We start from the raw sequence: 25,235 nt of genomic DNA on the forward strand, positions 1-25,235 counted from the left end.
GGAGGCAAGCGGAACCGTGGGCGCGGCTCCAGAAAAGTAACGGGACGTGTACTGAGGCTAGGGGTGGCCAGTGGGAGAAGAAGGCGGAGCAATGATTTGAGGGGAGAAGTCGGACCCCGAAATGGATGTGATCGACGGAAGCTCTCTCTATGGGGGCAAAAGAGTGGCGTGGTCGGTTCAGGTAGTCAGCCGATCGTGGCGCTGTGGTTAATAAGTGTTGCCAAAGGAATAGAGGTATGCGAGCCACTTAAGGTTCGAGCTAGAGAGCTTTATGTCCACTTGGGCCCCCGAGCACAAAATGAGCCGGTCTTTAATGTGTCTTCTCTCTGCCATCGAGACACGCTCTGTGGTGGGTGAGGGGTGAGCAAGACCGAGAGGCGGAGCGAGGCGCGCATGCTTGGGAGAGCGAGAGGAAAGCCAGATGGCGCCTCTGCTTGTGCATGTGCGCGTAACCGCACGCAATATGCCATCCAAAAAGCTGTGGTAGGTTCAGGCGAAACCTAAAAAGGGAGAGTGGGCGGTCCTGCTCCAGGGCGGGGGGGGGGGGGGGGGGGGGTGTCTTGCCCACTGTTGTGGGAATTGACTGTTTGGTCGGCCCCAAAATAAGTCTAAATAAAACTTACCTTATGGTGCCGGCCACCTCCCATGTCAAGCCTCTTGTGGTCCCAGCAGCCCCCGGGACATACTCCCTGTGCAGTCCCAGCGCTGCTCTCATGCTGTGAGAGCAGCACAGGGATTGGCCTGAGTGGGCTGAAAAGATGCTCCGCAGCACAGGGATTGGCCTGAGTGGGCTGAAAAGATGCTCCGCTCAGGACAGGGAGTCTGTGGGGTTTCTCCAGCCCAGCTTAACTGAGCAACTCTAAGAGCGCATGGGTGTTTGGGCGGCCTGAGATGCAGGCCACACACATATGCGCACTTAGGGACTGCACATTACACTCCTTCTCCCATGCCCTGCCCCTCCCTGCACAAGCTGGCTCAGAGCCGGCACATAAAAAAATAAAACTATGCTAGAACATAGTTTTATTTTCCATTTGCTGGCTCTGCGCCAGGCAGTGAGGCGATGCTCCTCCGCCACTGCGGAGGAGCAGCTACCGTCTGTAACTGGCCGTTTCAATGAATGCCTTCGCATGAAAAGCATTTTAGGTGAAAGCAAGTCGACGAATGGGAGACGAGCAGGAGTTGAATGGGGAAAGCAACTGGGCAGGGAGGGGGCAAACAGGGACGGGAGGAAGATGGTGGGAGGGACAGGTCAAGCAACAAAGGTATGCATGTGGGATGGGAGGGGCATTCTTCAAAACATAAACAGAGTTCTAAATAGAAAAATATACTTTAAAGTAAGACGGAAGGGGAGAGGGCAGACAAGCAAAGATGGGGCAAGCAGCGACGACATCAGTGAATAGGGCAAGCAAAGGGCGGTGGGTGCAGTGGAACCCGGGAACAGATGGCGGGAGAAAGAAGAGAGCAATTAACAGCAAGAGCAGCGGTGGGAGGGGGCTGGGGTTAGCACCTATGAAGAGATGGGAGAGCGAGCAGCCAGAAAGGAAGAGAAGGCAAAACCAAGAGGCCTGGCCAGTGAGAGGCAACGAAGTGAGAGTGCCTTGGAAGCAAACAAAGAGTAAGTAATTGGGGCTCTAAGCCCTTTTTCGTTTTTATTTTCATTTACAAGAGATTTCGCAAGTACAGCGCAAGGGAAACCTAAAAGCAGCATTGGCAAAGCCAATATGTTTTGACTCTGAAATCTATTGGTTTTGTCAACGTTTTTTAGATAGCGGTTTCACCGATGTAAAATCTATTGGCTTTATCAATGTTTTTACATGTTGCACAGTAGCTGAGCTGCTGTGCGACATGGCTTAAAGTAAAAAAACAAAAAACATGATATGACGCAGTTGAAAAAGAAACCCAATATGATGCGGCGAGCCTTGACCACGTCATAGCGCTTTTTTTTTTTAAACTTTAAGATCAACTGCTGTGGAACATGTTAAAAAACATTGACAAAGCCAATAGATTTCACATATGCAACACCTACGGGCTTTGCCAATGCTTGGTTTTATCAGAAATTTGCTATGAGCTGATATCATGTGAGCTATGAACATGGTACCAACTCCTTAAGTCAGTGTGAGCAGAGAACGCAGATATGCTCCTATGCCTCTGGGACTTAATTTAACCAACACCTTTTCTACAATGGTAACTCTCAGAGTTATCACTGGACTACTATTCCTTCCAAAAATACAAGAAAATGTGTAGCTGTCCAAATCAATGAACACATTAACACCACCAAACTCCAAGGGCTTTCAATCTGGATTTATGTTGCAATCATTCTTTATTAAGTTGTATCAAGGAGTAGAAAACAAGGCAGGCATGCCCACCGAGCAATTTATTCCATCTAAGCAGAGACGCCTTCTCACCCCCTCAGAATAGTTCTGCCTCAACAAGCCTCACCTACCCGATCATGATTGGTAGCTTATAGTCTGAATTCCGCTACCTGTCCTCCAGTGCCTAATTTGGGAGAAAACATAAGTGTCGGGCTGTCTTCAGGAGGCCACTGCAGCGTGCACCAACCATTGCCCCTGCCAGCACTGCCAATGACAGTCCCAACACAACTACTGACCATCACATTCCTACAGGTGTGACAATTCAAACTATTCCACGCCTCCAAAGCAGCTATAAGAATTGCTTGGGCAGCAGATATTAGTATTTTTAATGTACATGTAATTAATAAACAGTTGTAATCATCTCTAAATTTGTCATAGGTGCTGGTTATGAGAATGAAGTGCCAGTGCTAAGCACGGGAAATCACTGGCTCAAATTAAGCAGTGTTCTCTCAGTCTAGATTTAGGACAGGACATAGCACTGAAATAAGCCTCCTCAAAATAGATGTCTCCATCAAACTCTTTTACAAAGGGAACATTTGCCTCTCTAGTGCATTTTCTTTTCTGGAAAGTTTCATGCCTAGTGCGATTATGTTGATAAATTAAGTCTTTATGTTCTGCAAGCTTTGAGGGGTAAACAGTTAAGCAATGTCAATGGTGGACAGGATTCCATTTCCTTGTTCTAGAGACGCTTTAAATATTGCAAGACATTACGGGGAGGCTGGGGAATAAAGCTTTACAGTTTTCAGTGTGCATTTCCAAAGCCATCTCATCAGGCTCTTCCACCAAGTCCATAGTTCTTATCCATGACTCAAATTCAACTTGGGCACCAACATAAAGGCCATTACCAAAGGACCCAACTATCATTGCCTATTAATTCCGAATACCAAACCTTTCCTGCCAAAAACCTTAAGAAGTGAGATAAAGAGGCAGAGTGTGTCTGGCAGCGAATCGAAGAGCCAGGAGGTCAATTCAAGACTGCGCAGACTTTGTATTAGGAGCGCTGACATTTAAAAGTACCGGCCGTGGATTTCTGCGTAGAGCTTTAGGCACGGGCACTCTTTCTATTACAAATTAAGCACGGGTTTAGACACAGTGCCTTGCAGCAGCACATTAATGCTCCAAAATGTTTTAGGACACCACACAACCTGCGAACACCAAGGCACCAATCTGGTCCACACACGAACCTATCAGACTGGCCCTTCTGGACTTCAAGGTTGCCCTATAGGCCAGTCGGACCATGCTATTCTTTGAAGGAGGAAGCATAGACCAAAGCGGTAAACCTTCCTTATGCCTTGATCTTCCCAACCTGAGAAAAGTTGTCCCATTAAACGTACTTTCTCCAGAAATGCCCCTAAGATCTGGAATGACCTTCCAACCAAGATCAGCCACTTCCTTTATGCTCTTTTACCACAGCCTGTGGGGTCACCTACTCATCACCCCCTCAACCTAGGCTCCCGATGCGGATGACTGCACCTGTTAAATATCCAGTATTCTGCTCTTTGTATTGGTTTGCACACTTTCTCTTGTTATAAATACTATTAGTTTCAATAATATATAAAGCGCTCTGGCACCGGTGGCCAGGGTCATGCTCGTGCTCTACAAAATCAAACATATGAAACACATTTTAAGAGATCACTCCTACAGAAGTGGGGGGGGGACAGCTTTTCAGGGGGTCGCAGCAGTAATATCTACATTGCTGCAAACACGCACCTGTGAGCGAGCTTTGAACTGTCGTCCAGATGTGAGAACCTCTGCAGTCTATGGCTTCTGAAACTTCCATCAGTTTTGGTCCTGCTGCAGCTTAATTCCAATTGGTTTGAATTGAAATTGTCAATTGTTAATAACCAATAGAAGCATCAGGAACTTGGTGTGTGCAGATATTATAAACATTTAACAACATGGGCCTGTTAAGTTGAGAGCAAACATCCAATTCAACTGATGTTGTATTAAAGTGTTCATTGGAAAAGAGTCCTCATAATAATATATTGAAGACGAAATGTAATACACGACAAACTTGCAGTATGTAATAAAGAGGCAGATGGCCAGTCACTGTCATTATTGTTCCTCTGTTTCACTGCCAAGGTGGCCCTGAGGAAGGGTTTCTAATATCGTGCGGATCTGGTTAGTCTGGATCTTGTGAGACTCAGAGTGCTGCAAAATTCAGAGTATGCCTGCGACATCTTAGGCGCCAGCAAGTGGTCCGCAAGGTTAAGTGGAAGAAACAAGGCAAAGCCCAAGGCCCAATGATACCATTCAAACTCCAAAAACTTTATTTCTGGGGCAGATGCCATGTCAAGAGTGGTTCAGCTGATAGAGTGGAACCACAACCCGTAGGCAGTGCATCCATAGGAGAAGTCCTCCCCAATGAACGCCAATTCTGCTCATAGCTAGGCAAAGAGGGTTTGCAGCAGTGAAAACGGCCATAAAGTATTTCCTCAATTTCGTTGTCTGAATTGCTACACCGAGGTAACGAGGACCTGCCTGAATCCACAAGGCACACTTGTGCTAGAGGTGAGTTTGGACTGACGAGATGGAACCACCATATGAGTGGGTTGTCTAAGACACTGTTGGCAGATCATAGCATGTGTCGGTGTTGCAGAAGATCCGAATTCACAAAACACAGTATTGGTCTAATTTTAGATTAGGAATAAAGACTGGAGCAGTTAATGGAAATCTGAGGCCAACCTTTGTCTATCATAAATTACCAAATGTTAGTGCAAGCACAAGTGTTAGCAGTATCGGTACCAGAATCATCAGGTATTCAGGTGAGACTTGGACAGAGAAGTTTGCCCATAAAGTGGTGTATAAGCACATCGGTGGAGCTACCATGCCAATGATCGTCAGCACATAAGCTTTGAAAATCTAAGACATGTTGGGCATGACAGGGGTAGTAGAAATCCAACACCAGACAAAACGGAGCATGTGACAGTGGAGATGGTTCGCTTAACCTGCCACTGAACCAAGTATAGAACCAGTAGAAGTCCAGCCCTCCCCCTGTAACAGCTCTAATTTAGATATCCAGGACAAGTGGCATTCTTTGTAAGAGGAAGGAGGACCAATGTGGCACCTAGATCTGCATCGGTGGTTGAACAACTTACTCTTCTATATGAACTAGAGCCGGTTCTCCAACGAGTAGCTCGGGAGATACTGGTAGCTCTCCTCGGTGCAGCCCAGCCTACTAAAGCAGAAGATTCTGATTGGTTGAATTATTCTATGTATCACAAAAGGGAAATGCATGTGTCTGAGACAAAAATGTGTGTATTTTCAGAACTCATGAGTTTACCGGATATTTATCACCAATGTCTGGAATTCCAAAATATATCCAAAGCTGATTTGTGTGGAATAAATCATAAGGCGCTGTGGAGACTTGTTACTAAAATGATAACCATATTGCCAGAGCATTGCAGCTGTGGCTGTCCTGGATTAAGCCGGTAGAGGGATTTCAGACTTTCACATTACTGCTGGCAGCCTTGCCTGATGCACTGAGGCAGCCACTGCTGGAAATCTTGCATGGCTGGCCTCTAGCGTAACCTTGTCTGAGGTGCCCACTATTACCACACTAATAACACTAGTGGCTCGGCATGATTTTCATTGAACATAAGCAGCTCGTTACTTAAAAGGTTGGGGACCCCTGAACAAGAGGATGATCCAGGCTCTTAGAGGGATCCTGGTTAGGGTCTACCTGTCACTGAACTGTGACTAATGACGGGAGTCTGCCTAATAAAGACTAGACTCTGTGGCTAGTAAGCTACATCTTGGCATCTAACCTCCCACCTTTTGAGAGGTAGCTTTTCAAACAGAGCCTTCCTTACCCCTTGGAAACCACAGTGACCCTGGTCATGCACTACATGAAAAGAAAATATGAAAGCAACACAGTGATAAAGGAGTCTTGTAAATGCAAGCTGGACAATTTTTAGACGTAACCCAGATATCATTTTTACTTATGCGCAAACATGTTTATAGTTAAGACACAATTTGATATTTATTGTTTAATCAATTATTTTCTGAACATGTAGTGTGGTTGTTTAAAAAATATTTATCTGCTGACAGAACAAACATGGCGCACCTGAACTTCTCATATGTGTCCGACAGATAAGAGTTCATCGACGAAAGATGCGCGTTTTCACCATCGAAGAGTTTGTTGGACGCCGCGTGCTGCAGCACCTTCGCTACAGAGCCCAAGTTCCTCCTCTGGTCTGAGTGGATCTGGCCACCGGCCGTCATGTCAATGATATCAAAACCATCGGGAGCAACAATGGCCGGGTTCATGTAACGATAATACAGCAGATTTCCAACAATCTGTGAGGAAAAGGACAAAGTTATTCATAAATAAACCTGTATGAAGTTCAGGTTTTGCTCTAATAAATGTATAGATTCAAAGAATGACAAAACATCTAATGCTCGACTAAATAAGTATTCAGGAAAATGTTTCGCGAGTTTTAAGCTGTTGCACATTTTATCTTAAAACAATTCAGACATAAAATACCTGACAGAAAGTCAGGTTTTCGAATGACGTGTATGGAGCACTAAATTATTCTATAACATAGAGCAATGATCTGTAATCAGAAGACTACTGGGGTCCGCAAGGCCTACTCAGGGGGCCCGCCACTGTGTTAAAAGATTCAATAATATTTAAAAATGTATTACAGTAAATAAAGTATAAATAAATAAAATTGAAAATGTGAAATATTTTTCTCTATTTGATATTGAATTAAACAAAATATTTCAATATATGAGCATTTACTTGGTGTATACTTGTTTTGGTAGTTTTGTATATTGTTTTGGGTTCAAATTCTAGAAATTCCTTAAACCGGGGGTCTCCAACTTCCAAAAATCACTCAGTGGGGTCCCTGGATCCAAGTAATAATTCAGTGGGGGTTCACAGAAGTCAAAAGGTTAAGAATCACTGACATATAGGATCGGTCTCCGTTCATTTAGTCAATCTACATAGCTTGCCCATTGCCCTGGGCGTAGGTAGTGACCAGGTTGGGGGACAAGGGGTACAAAAAGAAAATTCCAGTGCATCTCCACTGTTTGCAGGGCCATTGGAATGTGAAAGCGCTTCCTATGATGGCCCTGATTTTGATTTTGTGACCTGCCTCCAGTGCTTCGGTGGCGTAACAAAGGTCCCTGCAGTGCGGGCAGGGATAGGGCGGGGGCGAGCTCCAGGTACTTTGCAGGGCAGGGGGGGGGGCAACCTCCATGTACTTTGCAAGGGGGGGGCTAAAGTTTTGTTACGCCACTGCAGTACCTATGACCACTCTGTTGGTCTCAAAATAACGCTGATGTCTCGCAGGGTCACCACCGCCCTAAGACTTCTGTCCTTTTATTTGGTCTTCAAGGATTTGAAGATTTTTGCCTTGTTATCCACCTGCTCACCTCCACTCAACTTTAAAGTGCCCTGTGCAGCTAAGAGCAAAAGAGGAGGCGGAAGCACGGGGACGAGGACCAGGACCTCCACACTCCACTCCCTGATGGCTGGCAATCCCAGGCTCTGGACATCTAGTGTCCAAGATACTCCTCAGCCCTACCTTAAGTGGAGCCCCGCAGAGCGCCCATTCACGGCAGACAAAGAGGAAAATCAAAGCGCCTCCTCGCCCGACACCTGCAGACTTCCACTACCAGGTATGAGGTTGTTGCTGGAGGGCACCCATGCATTCTCAAACAATGTATGAAGTTGAAACAGGGACAGCGATGCACTTTTGTGCATACAAAAGCAGGGCCAACACTTTCTACCCTGCACCTTCACTGCGCGTGCCCCCATGCACTTCAGCAGCCTCTGAGAGGCACATGCATGTTTTATCTTCACATGCCCAGGGCTAGCCCCACCACTCCTCAGCAGTCTTTGAAAGGAGCAAGGAGATGGGGCCAAACTTCTGGTACCTACTTTCCTGAGTACACCACTTCTTCGTGATGCGCAGATCTGACTGCCACACGCCACTTGCAGCAGACTTGGAGCGGCATGAATTGCTGCCCCGGCCTTCTCTGACTGCCCCAGGCTGAGCGAGAAAAGCCCACAGAAAGGAGGAGAGTGCATGTCTGTTTCAAGGCTCCCTGCTCCAGGTAACAGCCGGACACATTTAAAGGGCCCCCTCTCCCGCTGCTGTCTCCCTGCATTCAGCCATATTTACCACGAGTTTTGTTTAGCGCTCCGCAAGTCTTTCCAGCCACTTCAACACAAATAAATGTGGGTTCTCAGCGTGCAGTCAGATGAGTTAGAAGTGTGCTTCTGACCGTACCTCTGGTTGGCAGCGCTACCTGCCCTAAAGAATACAATCCTTTGTATTTTATCTAAGAGCCCAGCTTCTGCTAATATTAACCTGGGTGTGTGAACAGCTTGCATCCTCGTTTTCACGGCTCAATAGAATAGAAAATGGAAGAGCTTACTGCTCTTCCAATGTAGCAGCATGCATGCTATTACCCTTCAGAAGCATTAAAAGCAGATCCTGCGGAGATTCAAACTTTGAGATCTGCAGGATGCGTTTGGCAGCGGGTAACTCGGCTCCCTAAGATATCGCACAGTGGGCTGTGTCTGAACAAACATATCTGAACTTTGTATCAAACAATATTTTATCGTAATACTACTATTTCACTTCAAACCTCTAAGATTGTAGAGGTGTAGTGGAGCCGAAGACGCGAAGACCACGGGTAATTGGGTCAATGAAACCCCCACAAAGGCGGTCTCTGTCCCTCGCCGAAATTAAGTGCTTCCTACGCCTCTGCCTATTGCAGCATGCCTGGGCCGTCTTTGAGACAGATCACAGTTCTTTACATTAGTAGCTGGGTGACTGCGTTTGCGGAGACAGTTTTCCTCCGTTGCCTCCAACTACTGGTCAAAGCCCCTACCAAAAGTGCTAAATGTCCCTTCACACGTGTGTCTCCTCCAGAAACTCAAACCTTGAAGCAGGTTCTTTGGGACACGATTCTGAATCCTCTATTGCACATTCACAAAAATGAAGCGAGGCTTGACGCCACGCGTGCGCGGTACAGAACCACTGCCATCAGATAATACCATCTTGGCATTTTAGTTTTGGTTGGTCCAGCAAAAGATGCCCCAACCTAAAGAGTCTGAACAGCTGGACAGGTCCAAGGCTGCGATTAACATTACTTTGTGAGTAACTTATTGACAGGACAGCCTGGGAGGCTCAAGCAACATTAGTTGTGTCACTTCATGGAGAGCGCACGTGGGAGGCTGGAGGGGATTCAAGACACTGAAAAGCAGACTATTTAACCCGTATATCAAGATTTGCTATGGCCTATGAGAATCTGCTGTGTATTTCCTGCACACAGTAACCCAAACATGTTCCATATAAACACATTCTGCTGCGGCATGTTATGTATATGGAACCCTACAAGGGCCTGCCTGGTCCATCTGGGGTGTTTATCTCTCTTCGTACCTCCCAGCGAGGCCCACTCGACACTGTGCTTCTGAAGAGGACAGCGACCACCCTTAGAAGACCCTACATCACGATTGTGACCAGAGCCCCACAGAAGCTACTGACAAGCCCGCGCGTAGGTAGCTATTTGAAGCGCTCTCTCCTTGCAGTGTGGGTTTTTCCCTGTGAAAATCAGTGAAAAGATTTCTCAGTGCACATTGCTGCGAATCAAATGCACGAAATCAGCGCGACAGAGAAGTTTAAGGTCTTAAAGCTACTTCCAACTAAATCAGAAACTTGTCAGGCTTTATTTACAGTAATTCCAGTGCAACAATGTATGTTCAAATGGAAAGTTCATATTCACATGGATTTAGGATTCTAAATGAGATTACTGCACTACATTTCAACGATATTTCACAAAAAAATAATAATAAAAAGCAGCCATCACAGGTGGGGGTCACAATGCAAACACCAACCTTCAACAGTTCGTCATCTGTCGCATCTGGAAATTTTTCATGGAGAGAGTTCTTCAGGACTTTGGCCACGTACCTCATCCCATACCTGAAGCAGCCAAAGAAGAGAAGAAATGTGACCAACGCTGGAGATCAGAATGAAACACAAGACCTCGTGCCGTGCTTTTTTCATTACAGAAATGTTTCCATGAAGGGCCTGGCGGGATTCGAACGATGGAAACACAGCACATGTTTTACACCTCAGAACGGGGTTAAACACTCTTTTTAACACGCTGGCATGCATTCCTAGGTGTAAAACAACCACCTCAACCCCAGCCAGGTTGGAATGATCCTCAGCGTTTGGTACAGACAACACAACGCCCGTCTTGCTTACGTGCGCCAATGGTAAGTATCAGAACCAAGGCTTTGGGTGGGCAAGTAGCGAGCACTGGCACTTCTCTACTTTGAAAAGGCAAGTGCCAGAACCCACCAGCAGGGGCATAATACCTGTTCACGGGGGACTGGCACTTCTCGGTGGCAAATGGGTACTCTGGCCTAGTGAGCGCCTGCATTTCTTCCATTTCGAGCACCGAATATACCTGAAGCTTGCACTGCAATGTGAATCTAGATGTTCTAACATACAGCAGTTCTGGGATCAAAACATAGAAGATAATTGTCAAGCAAAGCTGCTAAAATTCAGAGACACTGCTAAAAAATGTAAAAATCTGCACTGAGCCTTTCGGACTAGTCTGAAAAAACAACCAATGACAGTTTTGAGTGAGCAACTGGGGGTGAAGCAGGACACTTATAGCTTAAATGTAGGAACAAACAACATAAAATACACTGCAATTTAAATTCAAAGCAAAAAGTAAAAATACACTGCAATTTAAATTCAAAGCAAAAAGTTCTGAATTTCACCATGGACGTATGTAATGCAGTCACCTAGGAGCGAGAATGCTATGCAGCAGTATGGGAAAAATAAAGTACTATCGATGGATATGAAGACTGTTCTGCGGGAATATTTTATGCAGACACAGAGGAGTAATTCGACGGAAAGCCAGCAGGCAAAAAGGCACATTTAAAGTAGGAAGCTGCTATGTCTTATGACTGTTCCATGTAAGCTTTTTAAGCTCATAACGGTTACGGAAAGTACTATACTAGTGGTAATGCACTGCAGTACAACGCACCTGCAGGCCAAGCTTTGGCAACAAAGATATTACAAAAACGTCTATTTTAAACTCGCTCAGAACGAGCTCTTGTGCGATCTCTAAACAAAACAATGAAACACTGCCCTCTGCTGGAAGCTAATATAACGGGACTGCCCAGAGGTGATGGAGTCGTGTACTTCGTGCACCTTCAGCATCAGTTATTTCAAGCTCTCTCGCACTCACCGACATTCTGCACGTACCCAAGGCCTTGCAAAGAAAACCGTTTTTATTATCCACAGATCTGGGCTAAAATTTCCTTAAAAGTATCATACATTTGATGCGTTTATTTTGAAAAATGAACTCGGCAAAAAACCAGGGACCGCCCAAAGCACAAACACAGTATTACAGAACAGAATTAGTGGTTGCAACAAATGCCAACATCAATACAATTCATGCATTTTATAAAATGATAAACCGTCTTTTCATCTTCGTCTTACAGACATTTACATATTTCATCGCCCAAATGCAGGAAGGGACAGGGGGCGCCAGCCGCAAACCTGCTCTGCGAGGGAAATGAGCGGGAAGTCGCATACGCCCCCTTCATACTACGCAGGCTGTGCTGCTGCCATTCAAGCTCCTGTGCACAAAGACCCCACTCTGCAGTTTGTAAAAGGGGAACGCAGCACTCACGGGATCATATCCAGGGACGAGAAGATGGACGCCAGCACCTTGTCGGTGACGGACCGGAGGCTCTGGATAGACGACTCCAGGCGGTTTTTCACCTCCGCGTGTGACAAGGCCTGCTCGGTTGTCACGTCATAGGGCAATTTGCTGCAAAAAGGAAAACATCATGTGGGATAGTTTTTGTTGGCACCCCCGTGACCTCCTTCTCTAGGAATCCCATCAGTACCACACTCCATCGGTACCCCTCGCCCCTCCCCCATCTCCCACGGTTAATTTCTTTTACAGCACAACTGATCCCCATATAGGGAGTCAGATCACTTTGCATTGCATACACATATTATACAGATACCATGAATCATATAATTCTGTTAATCAATGTAGAATATATGTTACTTTAAACAATAGGTGCTACACGATGTAAGAGTCCCACGCCGTCCATACTAGTAGGCATTATATGTTAAAAGAACTTCATGTGCCAGAGCTGGGGTGATCTTGTTGCGAGAGGACGAGGCCCACATAGTTTCCCATTCCTGTTCATTTAGTGGTGTGTCAAGTGTGTTTATTCCAGTAGGCTATCGTTGTTTCGTTCAGTTTGGTGGGCTTGGGGCGTAGAAGCTTATATAAGTGTGAGACTTGGCGGCTTGTTTTGTTAATGTTTGATGTATACTGGAAGATTGAGGGTTGGGCGGGATCTAGTTTCCTCTTTGGAAGGGCTGTTCTTATTTTCAGGAGCCTATATAGATCAATGTCTTCTAGGTAGAAGCTTGCTTTAAGGTCAGAAAAGGGGATGGGGTATTCTCCCTTTTCGAGTTGGTGTGGGTAGCAGATACCTTTCGCTATCCATGTGTCGAAGTTAAGACTTTTCCCTTTGTATCCAAGTTTGTTGTTCGCCCACAGTGATTCTGATTTGGACCCTTTGATGGGTGTATCCATTTTCTTATCTACTCTAAGGAGTGCGATTGTTGTGTTTTTAAAGATAGTATTGGATGAGTGGGGATGAGAGTTGGCAGTCAGTAGGGCCAGAGGGCTCAGGTTGCTCAGAATGGCCTTCTCTACCTGCAGCCAAACTGGTGCATACTCGGACTCTGTGGAGACCCAGTACATTCCTTGCTTTGCTAGATAAGCCATTTTGAACACCCTGAATTTTGGTTGCTCCACAAGGCATTTTGGAACCCCGCTCAACTGCACAAACTAAAGCTTAAAGACAACCTGCTATGTTGGAACTGCAACAAAGAGAATGGGGAACTGGCTCACCTAGTCTTCCACTGCCCAACACTCAAGACATTCTGGGGGAAAGTCTTTGATTTCATAAATAACGTGTTTGACTGCAAAATAGCAAGGGATTTCACCTCCCTCACCTCTGCTTTTCTACGCACAAACTTGAGAACTGAGCAGGATAAAGACCTAATGGACTTGTTATTATCAGCAGATGTTAAAATGGTATTAAACAACTGGAAAGATACAAGTAAAACTAGCTACAAAGGTTGGATCAACTGGATTACACACCTCAGAGGAGCAGACAACCTGGCACTTCAGTACACACCATGGAAAGCGTCAACAAGGGGGATGTGGGAAACCCTGGACACTTATCTAGACTCTTATGAACCTCCATAAACACACTACCTGAACTTTAAACTCTATACCATGCGAACCAAAAGGACCGAGCCCCAACATTGCAAACTTCAACTCTCGGGAACGGCGAGCAACCCAACTTTTGTTGTCAAATGTACAAAGCAAGCATAGCAACCGCTAAATGTGCTGCCAAGCGTTTACAATGCCCGACGACCTGCCCCTTTCCCATCTTGTTTCAACACTAAACTCTCTGCCTTATCCTCTCTTCTTCTCTTTCTCTCTTAACCACACGAACAGTGTGGGCCAGTTATGCATGTACCACAGTAAAAAAAAAAATTCGACGCCAATCTGGCCGATTGTTAAATGTATCCGTCTATAATCTTTAATAAAAATTATTAAATAATTTAAAAAAAAAGTACTTGGTGTGGAGAAACACAAACTCAGGACTTAAAATGTAACATGGTGATTGTGGTGTCTAATAAGAACTTATTATTACTCAAGGAACCCTTTTTACGAACCCTACAATAACAAAAGATTGAGAAAAGAAACAAAAACCCAAACCCATGCTTTGAAGTTTGCATGCAACTCTTTGATGGCAGCTCATAGCTCGCTGTGCTATATTGGGGCTGTAACTTATGCACCGCAACTACCAAAGTGATCTCCATGATGAAAGCAGTTACCCACTGAGTTATCTTCAAGATACAAATGTGTGAACTGTATGTTACACGTCGTGCTCTTCAGCACGTACATTAACCATCTGTGCTCATTTATGAGTCAGAGCAGTGACTAGACAAACCACAGACTTCTCCAGCCAGTAAAACAGGTTATTAATTCCAGACAGCCAGTTGCAATCGTAAACTGGCGCCTTTGGCCGTGGTGCGTCTGCACAGCAGAAAATATGGAAATGATCACAGATGCTTAAAACGAGTAGATGACATTGCAAACCCATTTAAAGAAAGGTGAAAGGGAACGTGAACTAGCGGTGGCCTCTCGCAGGCGCCTCTGCAGGTGCCGTTCACCAGGCGAGAGCAGGGGGGGAACACGGGTCCCCCAGTCGTGCCCTAGGCGTTTTGGGTGACATCAGAAATGAAAAACAAGGCCGCAGGATTTCCTATTGATATTTGTCACTCGGCAGCGTGCTGTAAAATCCGTGCAGGCCGTGGCACTGCCCTCTGCGCGCTGACTTTGTGGGTGATGTATAGTCACCATTGCTTTTCTATGCCTGTGCACTATGGAATGCAGTGCATGTCGCACAGACTAGACATTCAAAAGTATTAGTGCAAGTAATAATCTTTATTGCTTGATTACTTAAAATCATTGCAATCACAACAACTTCACATCTCAATCTTAAAAACAAAAGTATAGGTGATTTTTCCACGATGTGCACGAACTGCAATCCAAACATGCGGCAGGGTTTATTGCCTCCATCTCGACCCACCTGTGGGCAGCGCACAGAGGGCGCCACCTCAGACTGCAAGTCTTTACACGTACGTCGACAATGGCGCACTCCTGTTTTTCTCACTTTGACACCCGCACACAGAATCTCCGCTATTAGGCAATCTTCCCCCATCAGCCCCAGGGTTAGACATGCATGGCCTGGGCAGGCTTCTATCCCCACCCGCACCGAGCCCACAGCTACTGCACGGCCCACTAACTAGACACAGAGTCGGCGTGCAAGTGAGGTGAGAACAGAGAAGAAAGACTGCGTCACGCGACGTCACAGCAAATACAACTCAACAACTAACCTGGCTTCTCCCGTGGACATTTCCAGCTGGTTTACCCACGACTTGTACACTTCGACGGGATTTGTGTTGATGATGAGAGATTTGTCATCAATGATTTCTTTCACAACTGGAGCCAACAGCTGCCGAAGGTTGTTCTGACCTCTGGCCCCTCGGTTGAAGCTGACGACCATCTTAATCACAGTGGGGTTCCCAGTCACAATGTCCTGGATCTGGTCCACTTTAGATCTTCAAGGGAAAAACAGCACATTTTTGTGTTTATTTATCTGACAGAGCAGCGAAAGCATCTCGACGAGGAAAGGTGCAAATAGCAGAAGCTGCATGCTAGATAAGCAGTTATGATGGGCAATCAAATGGGAGTTTAAAGCCTACCTGAATCCACACAGGTCAGATATCTCTATGCGCAGTGGCAGATTCAGTGTGGAAAGGGACAGGAGGGTTAAGAGCTACAGGCACTTAATGACGCGCTGATCAAGTACCAAAGTACATTTTTCACAAGTTGTTGAATTTAATTTTAAATGAACTCACCTAAACCTCAGATTACTTTTTTAAAAAAACATCAGCAACACATTATAACACGCCATATAGTAATTTTAGTGCATACACTGGGATTTGCTATACACCTGCTCCCAGTTTTGAGAGCTCACAGCAATTCACATCCACATCAATATTAAAAGACATTAACAACCCTTGTAACTTGCAATATATTTTACTTTAAAAATTCTTATTGCCTTATTTTCAAATTTCAATGTCAAAATACAAATAACTTATAGAATACATTTCCAGCTAATCATGCTACCGGATTTATCCATGGCCAGTAACTTGATTTGATCTACCAAATTAATATATCCTTATAATTCATTTTCCTTATTTGATGAGAATGAGCTACTCGCCAGATAGATGTGTAGCCTTCCACATTTCCCAAAAGCATGCTTTACCTTCCCTTTAACTCGTCTATCTTAATACTACACATCATATTTGTCATACGCTTTTTCTCTTCTCGTTCTCCCTGCGTCTGTTCTCTCCTTTCATTCTTTCTGACCTCTAGTTGTACTCTGTGCCAGTGCCAGGGCTAGGGGCTCAGTAGACAACCACCAGGCAAAGCATTAACACAATTCCTGCTCTGCCTGACGTCACTAAAGAATGACAATCTGCATTTCATAGAACTTCGACGTGTCGGCTTCGTTATGATAGCATCACATACATGTCATCCCCGGGAGTGACCAAAGATTTTGAATCCCGTTGTTTTCCAGTTATGCAAGGGGCTCTGGGATTAGCCTATGATTTTCACTGTACATCTCTCATTTTTTCCGGGCTGGTTTCTGCCTTTCTTCCAAAAAGTGACGTTAGAGCTGCTGTGCAAGCCTTCGACTCACATCTGGATGGTGGTGACACCCTGCTCTGTGGCCTCCCAGACTTCACACTGCAACCCCTGACAGACATCCTACGCGCCACAGCACATCTCACTCACAGCCAGAAGAAATGTGACCGAATTAACACTCTCATCCACTGGTTCCCCTTACCGGCCCGTCCCGTCCCATCTTCACAACCAGCTGCATCACTTACAAAGCCATCACAACGACCTGTGTCACTTGCAAAGCCATCACAACGACCTGTGTCACTTGCAAAGCCATCACAACGACCTGTGTCACTTGCAAAGCCATCACAACGACCTGTGTCACTTGCAAAGCCATCACAACGACCTGTGTCACTTGCAAAGCCATCTCAACGACCTGTGTCACTTGCAAAGCCATCGCAACGATCTGTGTCACTTGCAAAGCCATCACAACGATCTGTGTCACTTGCAAAGCCATCACAACCAGCACCCTTGCTGATCGAGCAGACACGCCCCACATCTCTGGTGGTTCTCAGCACACTCGCAGCCCGGTCACCACCAGAAATGTAGACTAAGAAGTATGAAAATTAAAAAACCAGGCAGCAGGCCTCTTCCATCCATGCACCCTGGATGTGGAACAGCATCCCTGTTTCCGTAGGGACCACCTCAACGCCGCTCCAGATTAGGAAAGCCTTGAAGATGCATCTCTCTAAAGAACACTCCATCATCAAGAACTGACCGTCTGTAAACCGGCTAAACCTCCTAGCATTCTCTGGGTTTTTGTTTGAACCCTTTACAGTGCTCAGCAGCCTTCTGGATAGGTTCGCACTATAGAAATACCACATACATACATATGTGATGAAAACACACTAAGCACTGTACTGATTGCATCCCCACCAAACACTAAATCATTTGAGCCAGTGGGCACCACCAGCATGCCTTTTGCCTAAAGCACCTGCTTTTTCTCTAATGGGTGCAAATCCACAAAGAAATGAATTCCACATCCCTCTGATGCCATTTGCACCTCCCAGGGCCAGGCATGGATGTCGCATAATTGCGCAGAACGGTCACACCTAACTGCCTGGGTGATGTGACACTACTGAAACTTCACAAAGGAACAAAACACTCCTTTTTGAAAGAAGCCCATGACTGAGTCCTAGTTCAACTGCCATGATGGTGGTCTAAAGTGACATTGCTGCAGCAGCGCCCTGGTCGGCTTGCAGCTGAGTGGGGAGGGTTGGGCCATTTCAGTTTCTGCTTGAACTTTGCAGCGACCAATGCCTTGGCAGGATTGAGACCCTGACACAAGAGTGTAGTGTGGTCCCTGCACTGCATCCTCCACTGCACTGCCTGCTGTCCACCACTGGCACCGCAGTCTGCCTGGAGAGCTCGATGCTCGATTGCCTGTGCTGCAGTGGCACCCAGATGCGCCCTGAGCCAGTACCACACACTGGAGGTGGTTTAGGGTGTCGGGTAGGCAGCTGGCTTCTGGTGTGTTGTGATCGGTGGAGTTGGAGGATGAGCAGGAGTTCTCTGGGACATGCATCGATACAGTCCTCTCCCCCCACAGCAAAGCAACCTGCCGGCTCACTCTAGACGTCTGGGAGAGTTCAGAATGTGTGGGTGAGTGTTCATGCTCAGTATAACTGTAAGCTCTGAAGTTGAGGCTGAGAGCACTGCACGTTTCTGGCAGTGCTTGTAACTGTTTCATAAAGGTATTGAGGCAACATGCTCATTCAGTCCTTGGCCTCTCTGCTGGGTACACAGAGCGATGGTCACATATGTGCCAACTGCAATTACAATTCAGTAGGAAACAGACTGAAGAAGGCTGCACACTATGGAGAGTGCGAGTCTTGTATAGCAACACGTTGTGGGCTGAGGAGACTGAGTGTCTGGGTGACGTCAAGGGGTGGATGGGTGTTCATGCATGGTCCGACCGAGAGCTCTGAAGTGTAGTGAACGCTCTGTCAGTGTGTTATGAATGTGAACCAGCTATGTGCTCAGTCAGTACTTGGCTGATTTATAATTACAATTCTGTGGAAAAGTGAAAAGCAGCAACACCTCATCCCCACAGCCCCACCCGACAACCAGCGACAGCACAGAGGGCTTTGGCGGATGTCCTTCTAGGCAGGGTGGGGGGGGGGGGGGAGAGGGTGTGGCTCCAGTGGTGGCTAAAGGGGGTACCAGCAGTGTAAATGGGCTGGATTTTCTTAAAAAAGATTCCGGGCATCTGCATCTTTTTTTTATACAAATTAAGCACTGCCAATAACCACATTGTTCTTCCCTTAGTGTGGTCTCAGCCCGACTCCACGGGCCCCACACTCAATGCTGTTCTACATATCACATCTTGTGTTTGAGAGGCAGCTGCTGCAATAAAAATGTTTTTATTAAAGTGATGCTCTTATCCTTGAAATTTGGCACTAAATCACAATATAAATATGGAAACCACACACAGAAAAGTCAGATAACGTACTTGATCTCTTCCTGCAGGGCGGTCTCGAAGAGCTTGAGCAGCAGGCACTCTTCGCGCTGATTGGACGCGTAGTTATACAGAGTGAAAATGACAGTGTCCATGAACTTTGTGGATTTATTCTGTGGCATCTGGAAGATCAGCTTAGCCAAATAGGTAGGGTTCGTCTGGAAGGCAAGGGGGGTGGGGAACACTTGTAAGAACAGGTGACATTTGCTGCTCAACCACTACATTTGTTGGTGTGTCCAGAAACAGAAATCTCAATACAAATATTGAACTATAACTTCCAGACATAGTCTCTTTTGTCACAAATTCTCATATATGATGAAACTGGATTGGACCATAGAATGTAAATCCAATGTATTTATGTTATTTATTTATTTATTTAAGGAGTTTTATATAGTGCTGGCCGGACCCGGGGGTATCGGAGTGCTTTACAACAGTTTTCCGTAAGAGTTATGTAATAGAGCAGTGTTATACATAATGGTTCGGAAGTCCAAGTGTGCTGTGCAGTATTGAGGTAGTACGTGAGTCCTGAGGTAACCTCGTTGATTGCATATGGTCTATGGGTTGAACTGAGGTAGGTCTTTGTGATACAAAGTCAGAGAGCAACAGAGTAGGGGTTTGCGTTAAGGCGGCGGCTATCCATTCGGGAGGGAGCGGTTGAGGAAGAGGACTTGTAGGTGTTTTTTTAATTTTGTGAAGTACAAGATAGTTCTGATATCAGCTGAGATGGAGTTTCAGATTTTGGGCACGTTTCCGGCAAAGGACCTTGCAGCGGTTTCGTTGTTTGCGTGTTTTCATAGGGATGAGAAGTAGGGAGTTGGAGCTCCTGAGGTTTCTATTCTGGCCAGTCCTCTTGAGTTTGGCGGCCAGATAGTCAGGTTTTCCTGTGTGTAGGGCTTTGTGCGTGAGGCAGGCAGTTCTGAAACCAGCAAGCTGTTTGACTGGGAAGTCATTTTAGCTCTATTAGTGCTGGTGAAATGTGATCGTATTTCCTGATTCCAGTGACCTATCTGTTGTTTTGAGGGGAGATAGGTGGGATTTTGTTGTACAAGTGAGGGTTGCATTCCCATAGTCGAGTCTGGACAGCACCAGTGATTGGGTGGCTTGATTGAGATCTTTGGTAGGCATGGTTTAATTTTGTGGAGTAGCTTCAGATTGAGGAAGGCACTCTTTGCGGAGTTTTTGATGTGATTGGCCATGTCGTGTTTTGGGCCTAGGGTGATTCCTAGTTATTTTACGGAGTTTGCCAGAGTGAGATTACTGTTAAGAGCCTCCATAGCTTTAATCCATTCTGCAATTTGAGCGTTCTCTTCTTTGTTGGAGATGAGGAGGATCTCAGTTTTGTCTTGATTGAGTTTTAAGTGATTTAGAAACAGCCCATGTTGGATTTCGTTTAGAGTGTCATTAAGTCTGCAGATGTCATCTAAGGAGGAGGTTTCTAGATAGATCTGGGTGTCATCTGCATATAGGTGGAAAGGGATGCTGGCATTTTTAAGTATGGTGGCGAGGGGTTACATGAATATATGGTGAACAGTTGTGGTGAGAGCGCTGAACCTTGGGGTACGCCCCTGCTAATGGGGTGTAGGTCAGAGATAGAGTTTTTGATTTTTATCCTTTGCGAACGGTTATGTAAGAAGGAGGAGAACCAGTGTAGGACCACCTCATCAGCACGTACCCTTTCTTGCAGGGCCTTGATGAGTAGTTTGTGATCAACCATGTCAAAGGCTGCCGATAGGTCCAGGAGAATGAGTAGGCAGCATTGATAGTTATCGAGGGATTTGTGGATATAGTCTGTGATGTTGAGGATCGTGGTATGTTAGACCGGGAGGGGGGGAGGGGGGGGGGGCGAAAGAGTCATGTTGTTGGGTTGCCTTTTTGTGGTTGTGTTGTCCGTGTGCATTCTAGGAGGGGCCGCGAGTGCAGGGTGGCGGGGGTCGTGTTGGGGTGTCAGTGTTTTATTGCATGTGGGTTTGGGGAAGTGGTTGGGAGTCAGAGATTGTGTGTTAAAGTTGTTCGAGGTGGATTGAGGATTGAGGTGGATGAAGGGCAGGTGGCGGTGAAAGCCGGAGGGGGGAAGTATAGGGGTCTTGTTCTCTCTGGGGGTGGTGAGGGTGATGTCGCGTGGCGAAGGGCGGGTGTGGTTACTAGGGAGCACCAGAAAGGTGGGTGAGTTCAGATGGCGGGTCCGGTTCTTCAGGGGGAGGAGTAGGGGCGGGAAGGGGAGGGGAGGAGTGCGTGGGAGGGGGCAGTCTGGAGAGATGGGAAGAGGGCATCAAAGGACTCTAGATTGTTGTTGTTGGCTTGTATGTACCTTTGAAGTCTGACATTAGGAAAAATCACCTAAATGGGAGTGTTTGATGAAACTTGATTCTGTGCAGAACTAGTTCAACAGGCCAGAGGCATTTGGTCCAGCTTCACTGTAGGGATCCTGTGCGATGACCTATCACCAGCTAGAATGAGACCCTCTTCTTACACTGCTAGAAGGAAGGATTCTCGTGTTTCCTCATTTCCTATTTATCATGGATACCACTCTCTCGGATACAACTATCCCTGATTAGATCACAACTATCTTGTGTAAAAGAGTATGTGCCTCCTCCATCTAATGATCTGGGATTGTTTTAGCATTGGTCAAATCATCTTAGCGGGCGTCATTGTGTTCTCTCAACTTGTACACAAATATTAACATATCAGATTGTTCTCCCATGTAAGGGCAAATGGATATTCAGAACAACGAACTGTCCCCGGGTGCAAGTACACAGTTCCGCACCAAAATGGACCATGTTCGGGAAGCTCCTGCCACTGACAAAATGGACTTCAGTGCACCTGTGACAGCGGCAGAGAGGGAGTAACCAGTGCTGCAGTTCACCATGAGGAATTAAACCACAGACCACTCTAACACACAGCTGCTGAGGGGAGGCGATGTGGAATGTTGCCAAAGGTCACACTAAGGCACAGATCCGCAGTCCTGGTCAAGAGGCAACTGGGCGGCTGCAACCGGAAGTGTGACCACACGGTGCCAATCAGAACGAATAGGAGGGTAGAGTCGCGAAGCACATCTAAGGCAAATTAAGCCCTAGACAAGTTGTCAACCTAAACGAATGGTTGAAAGTGAAGCTTTGCAAGGTTCCTACAACTTAAGAGGTTTAATCTGCAGAATAATGAGACGCAGTATAGAGAAGTCCAGAACAAACTTAGGGTGCAATCATCTTGCTCTACGGCTTCTTGGTGCCTAGATCATCGTAATGGTATACAAGAAGAGTTATGCGATTTTAACTTTATGAATGTGATAGTAACTCGTGTAGGGACCTCATTTAGTAATCAACAATACTCTAGCTAGGGGATCTAAACATAAGGCTTCCCTTTAATCAACAAAGCTTGTTAACCGTATCGTATCTGGTCCCATGTAAAGCGCAGTGACCATGATTGGGTCTAATTTGTGCTATAAACAACCAACAAATCCTAATAGGATAGAAAGCTATAGCATAGATGTAAGCTTGGACTGAACATGCTTCAGTGATATTTTGCTGGGATCTTGTCCCTACTACTGGATCAACCAACTACATGTCCAACATGAAATTTCCCTGGGAACCAGACTAATTTAGTCCAAAACCCTTTCCTTAAGAAGAAAATATTTTGCATTGTATTTCAACTCACTTTCCTTATGAACAGTGGCAGATTTCTAGTCTCTTCTTTTTCTTCACTCTCTGGCACGGCAGTTTCCTGTCTTCTGCCAATCTGATCAGGAAAAGTTCTGTTACCACCCATTTTACCTTCTCAAAGAAGAGTGTCTCTAAGCTGACGAGGTGCCATGATCAGCTTTATGTCTATATTATCCATCCCTAATAAGTGAAGTTTGGATACATGCCGGGCAACATTGTGATTTTGGAAATATCTACCCCTTGCTGGAAGATAACTATGGGATACTGACGGATCTCGTGCTGTGAATTTTCTACAGCTTGGCTGTCCTTATTTTACTAATCCTGAGGAAGATCCGCCGTGATTTGTAAGAACTAAGACATACACAAAGGATCGAAACGTAGAGGACAATTTTACCGGTCCATGTCCTTGGTCAATCATTCTCTAATTGGAATTAAAAATGTGATGGGGTTAATATTGAACTAGTCAATACAGAAAGGACGGGTATTTTATTTGTGCCTTTTATGTAAATCTTTTGTATTGTGTTTTTCTAAGCACTTTTGTACTTTATGTCACTACTTCACTTAAGTCACGTCTGCTTTATGTTGGTGTTGTAACAGCCCTACAAAAAGAAAACCGTGTATATACCATTTGGATATATGTTTATGATTATTTGCAATAAGTAATGGCTTTGTTGTGTGTTTCTTTCCTTCTTTATTGATTTGCATTATGGAGTGCTAACGATTGGTCAAGTACAGGACCACACGCTACCTATGTTGAGCTTTGTCATTGAAGATTCTGGAGGTCTATAAACCAGGATAAAGTTTAATGTTGAGGTTTTAAGACTGCCACTGACAAAGAATGGTTTTAACTCTGTGTCGCACTGCAAGAGGAGGATTGTAGTATTGATGAATTAATGAGGAATAATTGCCATACTGCCCTGGCCCTATCTGGTCAGTCCTTTCTGTAAATTTTTAAAAAGTGCTGGAACTAGGTCATCAATGTAAGGATGGTTTGCTCTGAGAGACAGGTTCCAGGCAAAAACAGGTGTAGGCTGTAGTGTTTAATGAGGTCAAGAATCTCGTGTCAATATTAGACCATGGAGCGTACAATACATAACTGATCTTTCAAGTGGTGGATGGAGGGAGGCTTCATGTAGGCAGTGAAGGACGCAGTTGGCATGGGTGACCATTTGAGAATGGTGGGGAATAATGAAAGCAGAAAATGAAATGTGGGGTACCACAGGGCTCTAGTTTAAGCCCAGTACTATTTAACCTGTACATGACCCCCCTGATAGAGCTTATTACTTCTTTTAACATCAGCACTATATCTTAAGCTGATGATACTCAACTCATCCTCGTATTAGACAGCAATACAACAAAGGCAGAGGAAAATCTGAGAGATTGTCTTACCGCCACATTCGACTGGATGAGAAAACATCATCTCAAATGTTATTCGGGCAAGACCGAAATTTTACCATTCGGACAACAAAACCTTTTCTCCCCCAAATCATGGTGGCCACAAGATGCAGAAGTCCCCCTAACACCATTACTATGGCCCGCAACCTTGGGATTAGGTTTGACAAGTCCCTGTCATGTAGGCAACAAGCAGGTGCTGTGGCAGGGTCCTGCTTTAGCATAATCAAAGGCCTCAGAAGATTCTTCGACATTCTCCCACTGACAGCCAGAAAGACGGTGGCGGTGGCCCTTATTACATCTTGCCTGGACTACTGCAACAGTCTATATGCAGGCTCCAGTAAAGCAGTACTGCATAGACTGCAGATGGTCCAGAATGCCACCGCCCGCCTCGTGCTGAGATGGCCCAGGAAGTCGTCTGCATCAGCAGCACTCAAGATCCTGCACTGGTTGCCCATCCACAAAAGGGTACTATTCAAAATCCTAGTAATCACCTTTAGGTCCTACCACCAGCTGGGTCCCACCTACCTGTCAAAAAGGGTTGGAAGATATGTGCCTTCTCGCTCACTCAGATCTTCCAACCTGAACCTGCTGGTGACTCCCAAATTTAGACTAGCCACGAAAGGAGGAAAATCCCTTGGATTACTGGGTGCTAGGGCCTGGAATAAACTACCACTCCAACTACGCCAGATCCCGTCAGAGAACCTTTTCCGAAAGGCTCTAAAGACATGGATTTTTAAACTCACAGACACAGCCTGTTTAGGCCTAGTCTAAACCCAATCCTCAGAGACACCAGATACTGTCTTACCGGTGCCTCACTAGCTCCCTGGCCAAACACCTCCTAGACATGAGTGGTCAGCGCCAAGATGCTCCGTGGAGTGTAAGTCGCGCTTTACAAAAATAAAATTACATTACAAATGCATATGTTCTATGACTAGGTCCACCTTCGCTGGTGAAGTAGCCTACACTCCTCGTGCAGCCTGGTTGCAAGCAGGCAGCATCGGGGCTCAGACTGGCTTGACTTGG

At 45.8% G+C, this 25,235-nt stretch overlaps 1 protein-coding gene across 4 annotated transcripts in view; it reads right to left on the reverse strand.

The window, feature by feature from the left end:
- Positions 1-25,235, reverse strand: part of IQGAP2 (IQ motif containing GTPase activating protein 2) — a 1,048,054-nt gene that overhangs the window by 166,104 nt on the left and 856,715 nt on the right. For all 4 annotated transcript variants that reach the window (XM_085632282.1, XM_085632281.1, XM_085632284.1 and 1 more), the window contains 5 exons: positions 19,156-19,319; positions 15,350-15,574; positions 12,039-12,179; positions 10,225-10,309; positions 6,439-6,671 (listed from right to left, as the gene is read on the reverse strand). In XM_085632282.1, coding sequence (XP_085488408.1) covers positions 6,439-6,671; positions 10,225-10,309; positions 12,039-12,179; positions 15,350-15,574; positions 19,156-19,319 — 848 coding nt within the window. The remainder of the gene's footprint in view (positions 1-6,438; positions 6,672-10,224; positions 10,310-12,038; positions 12,180-15,349; positions 15,575-19,155; positions 19,320-25,235) is intronic.

This window comes from Triturus cristatus, chromosome 2_1 (assembly GCF_964204655.1).
Source record: "Triturus cristatus chromosome 2_1, aTriCri1.1, whole genome shotgun sequence".
Taxonomy (NCBI): domain Eukaryota; kingdom Metazoa; phylum Chordata; class Amphibia; order Caudata; family Salamandridae; genus Triturus; species Triturus cristatus.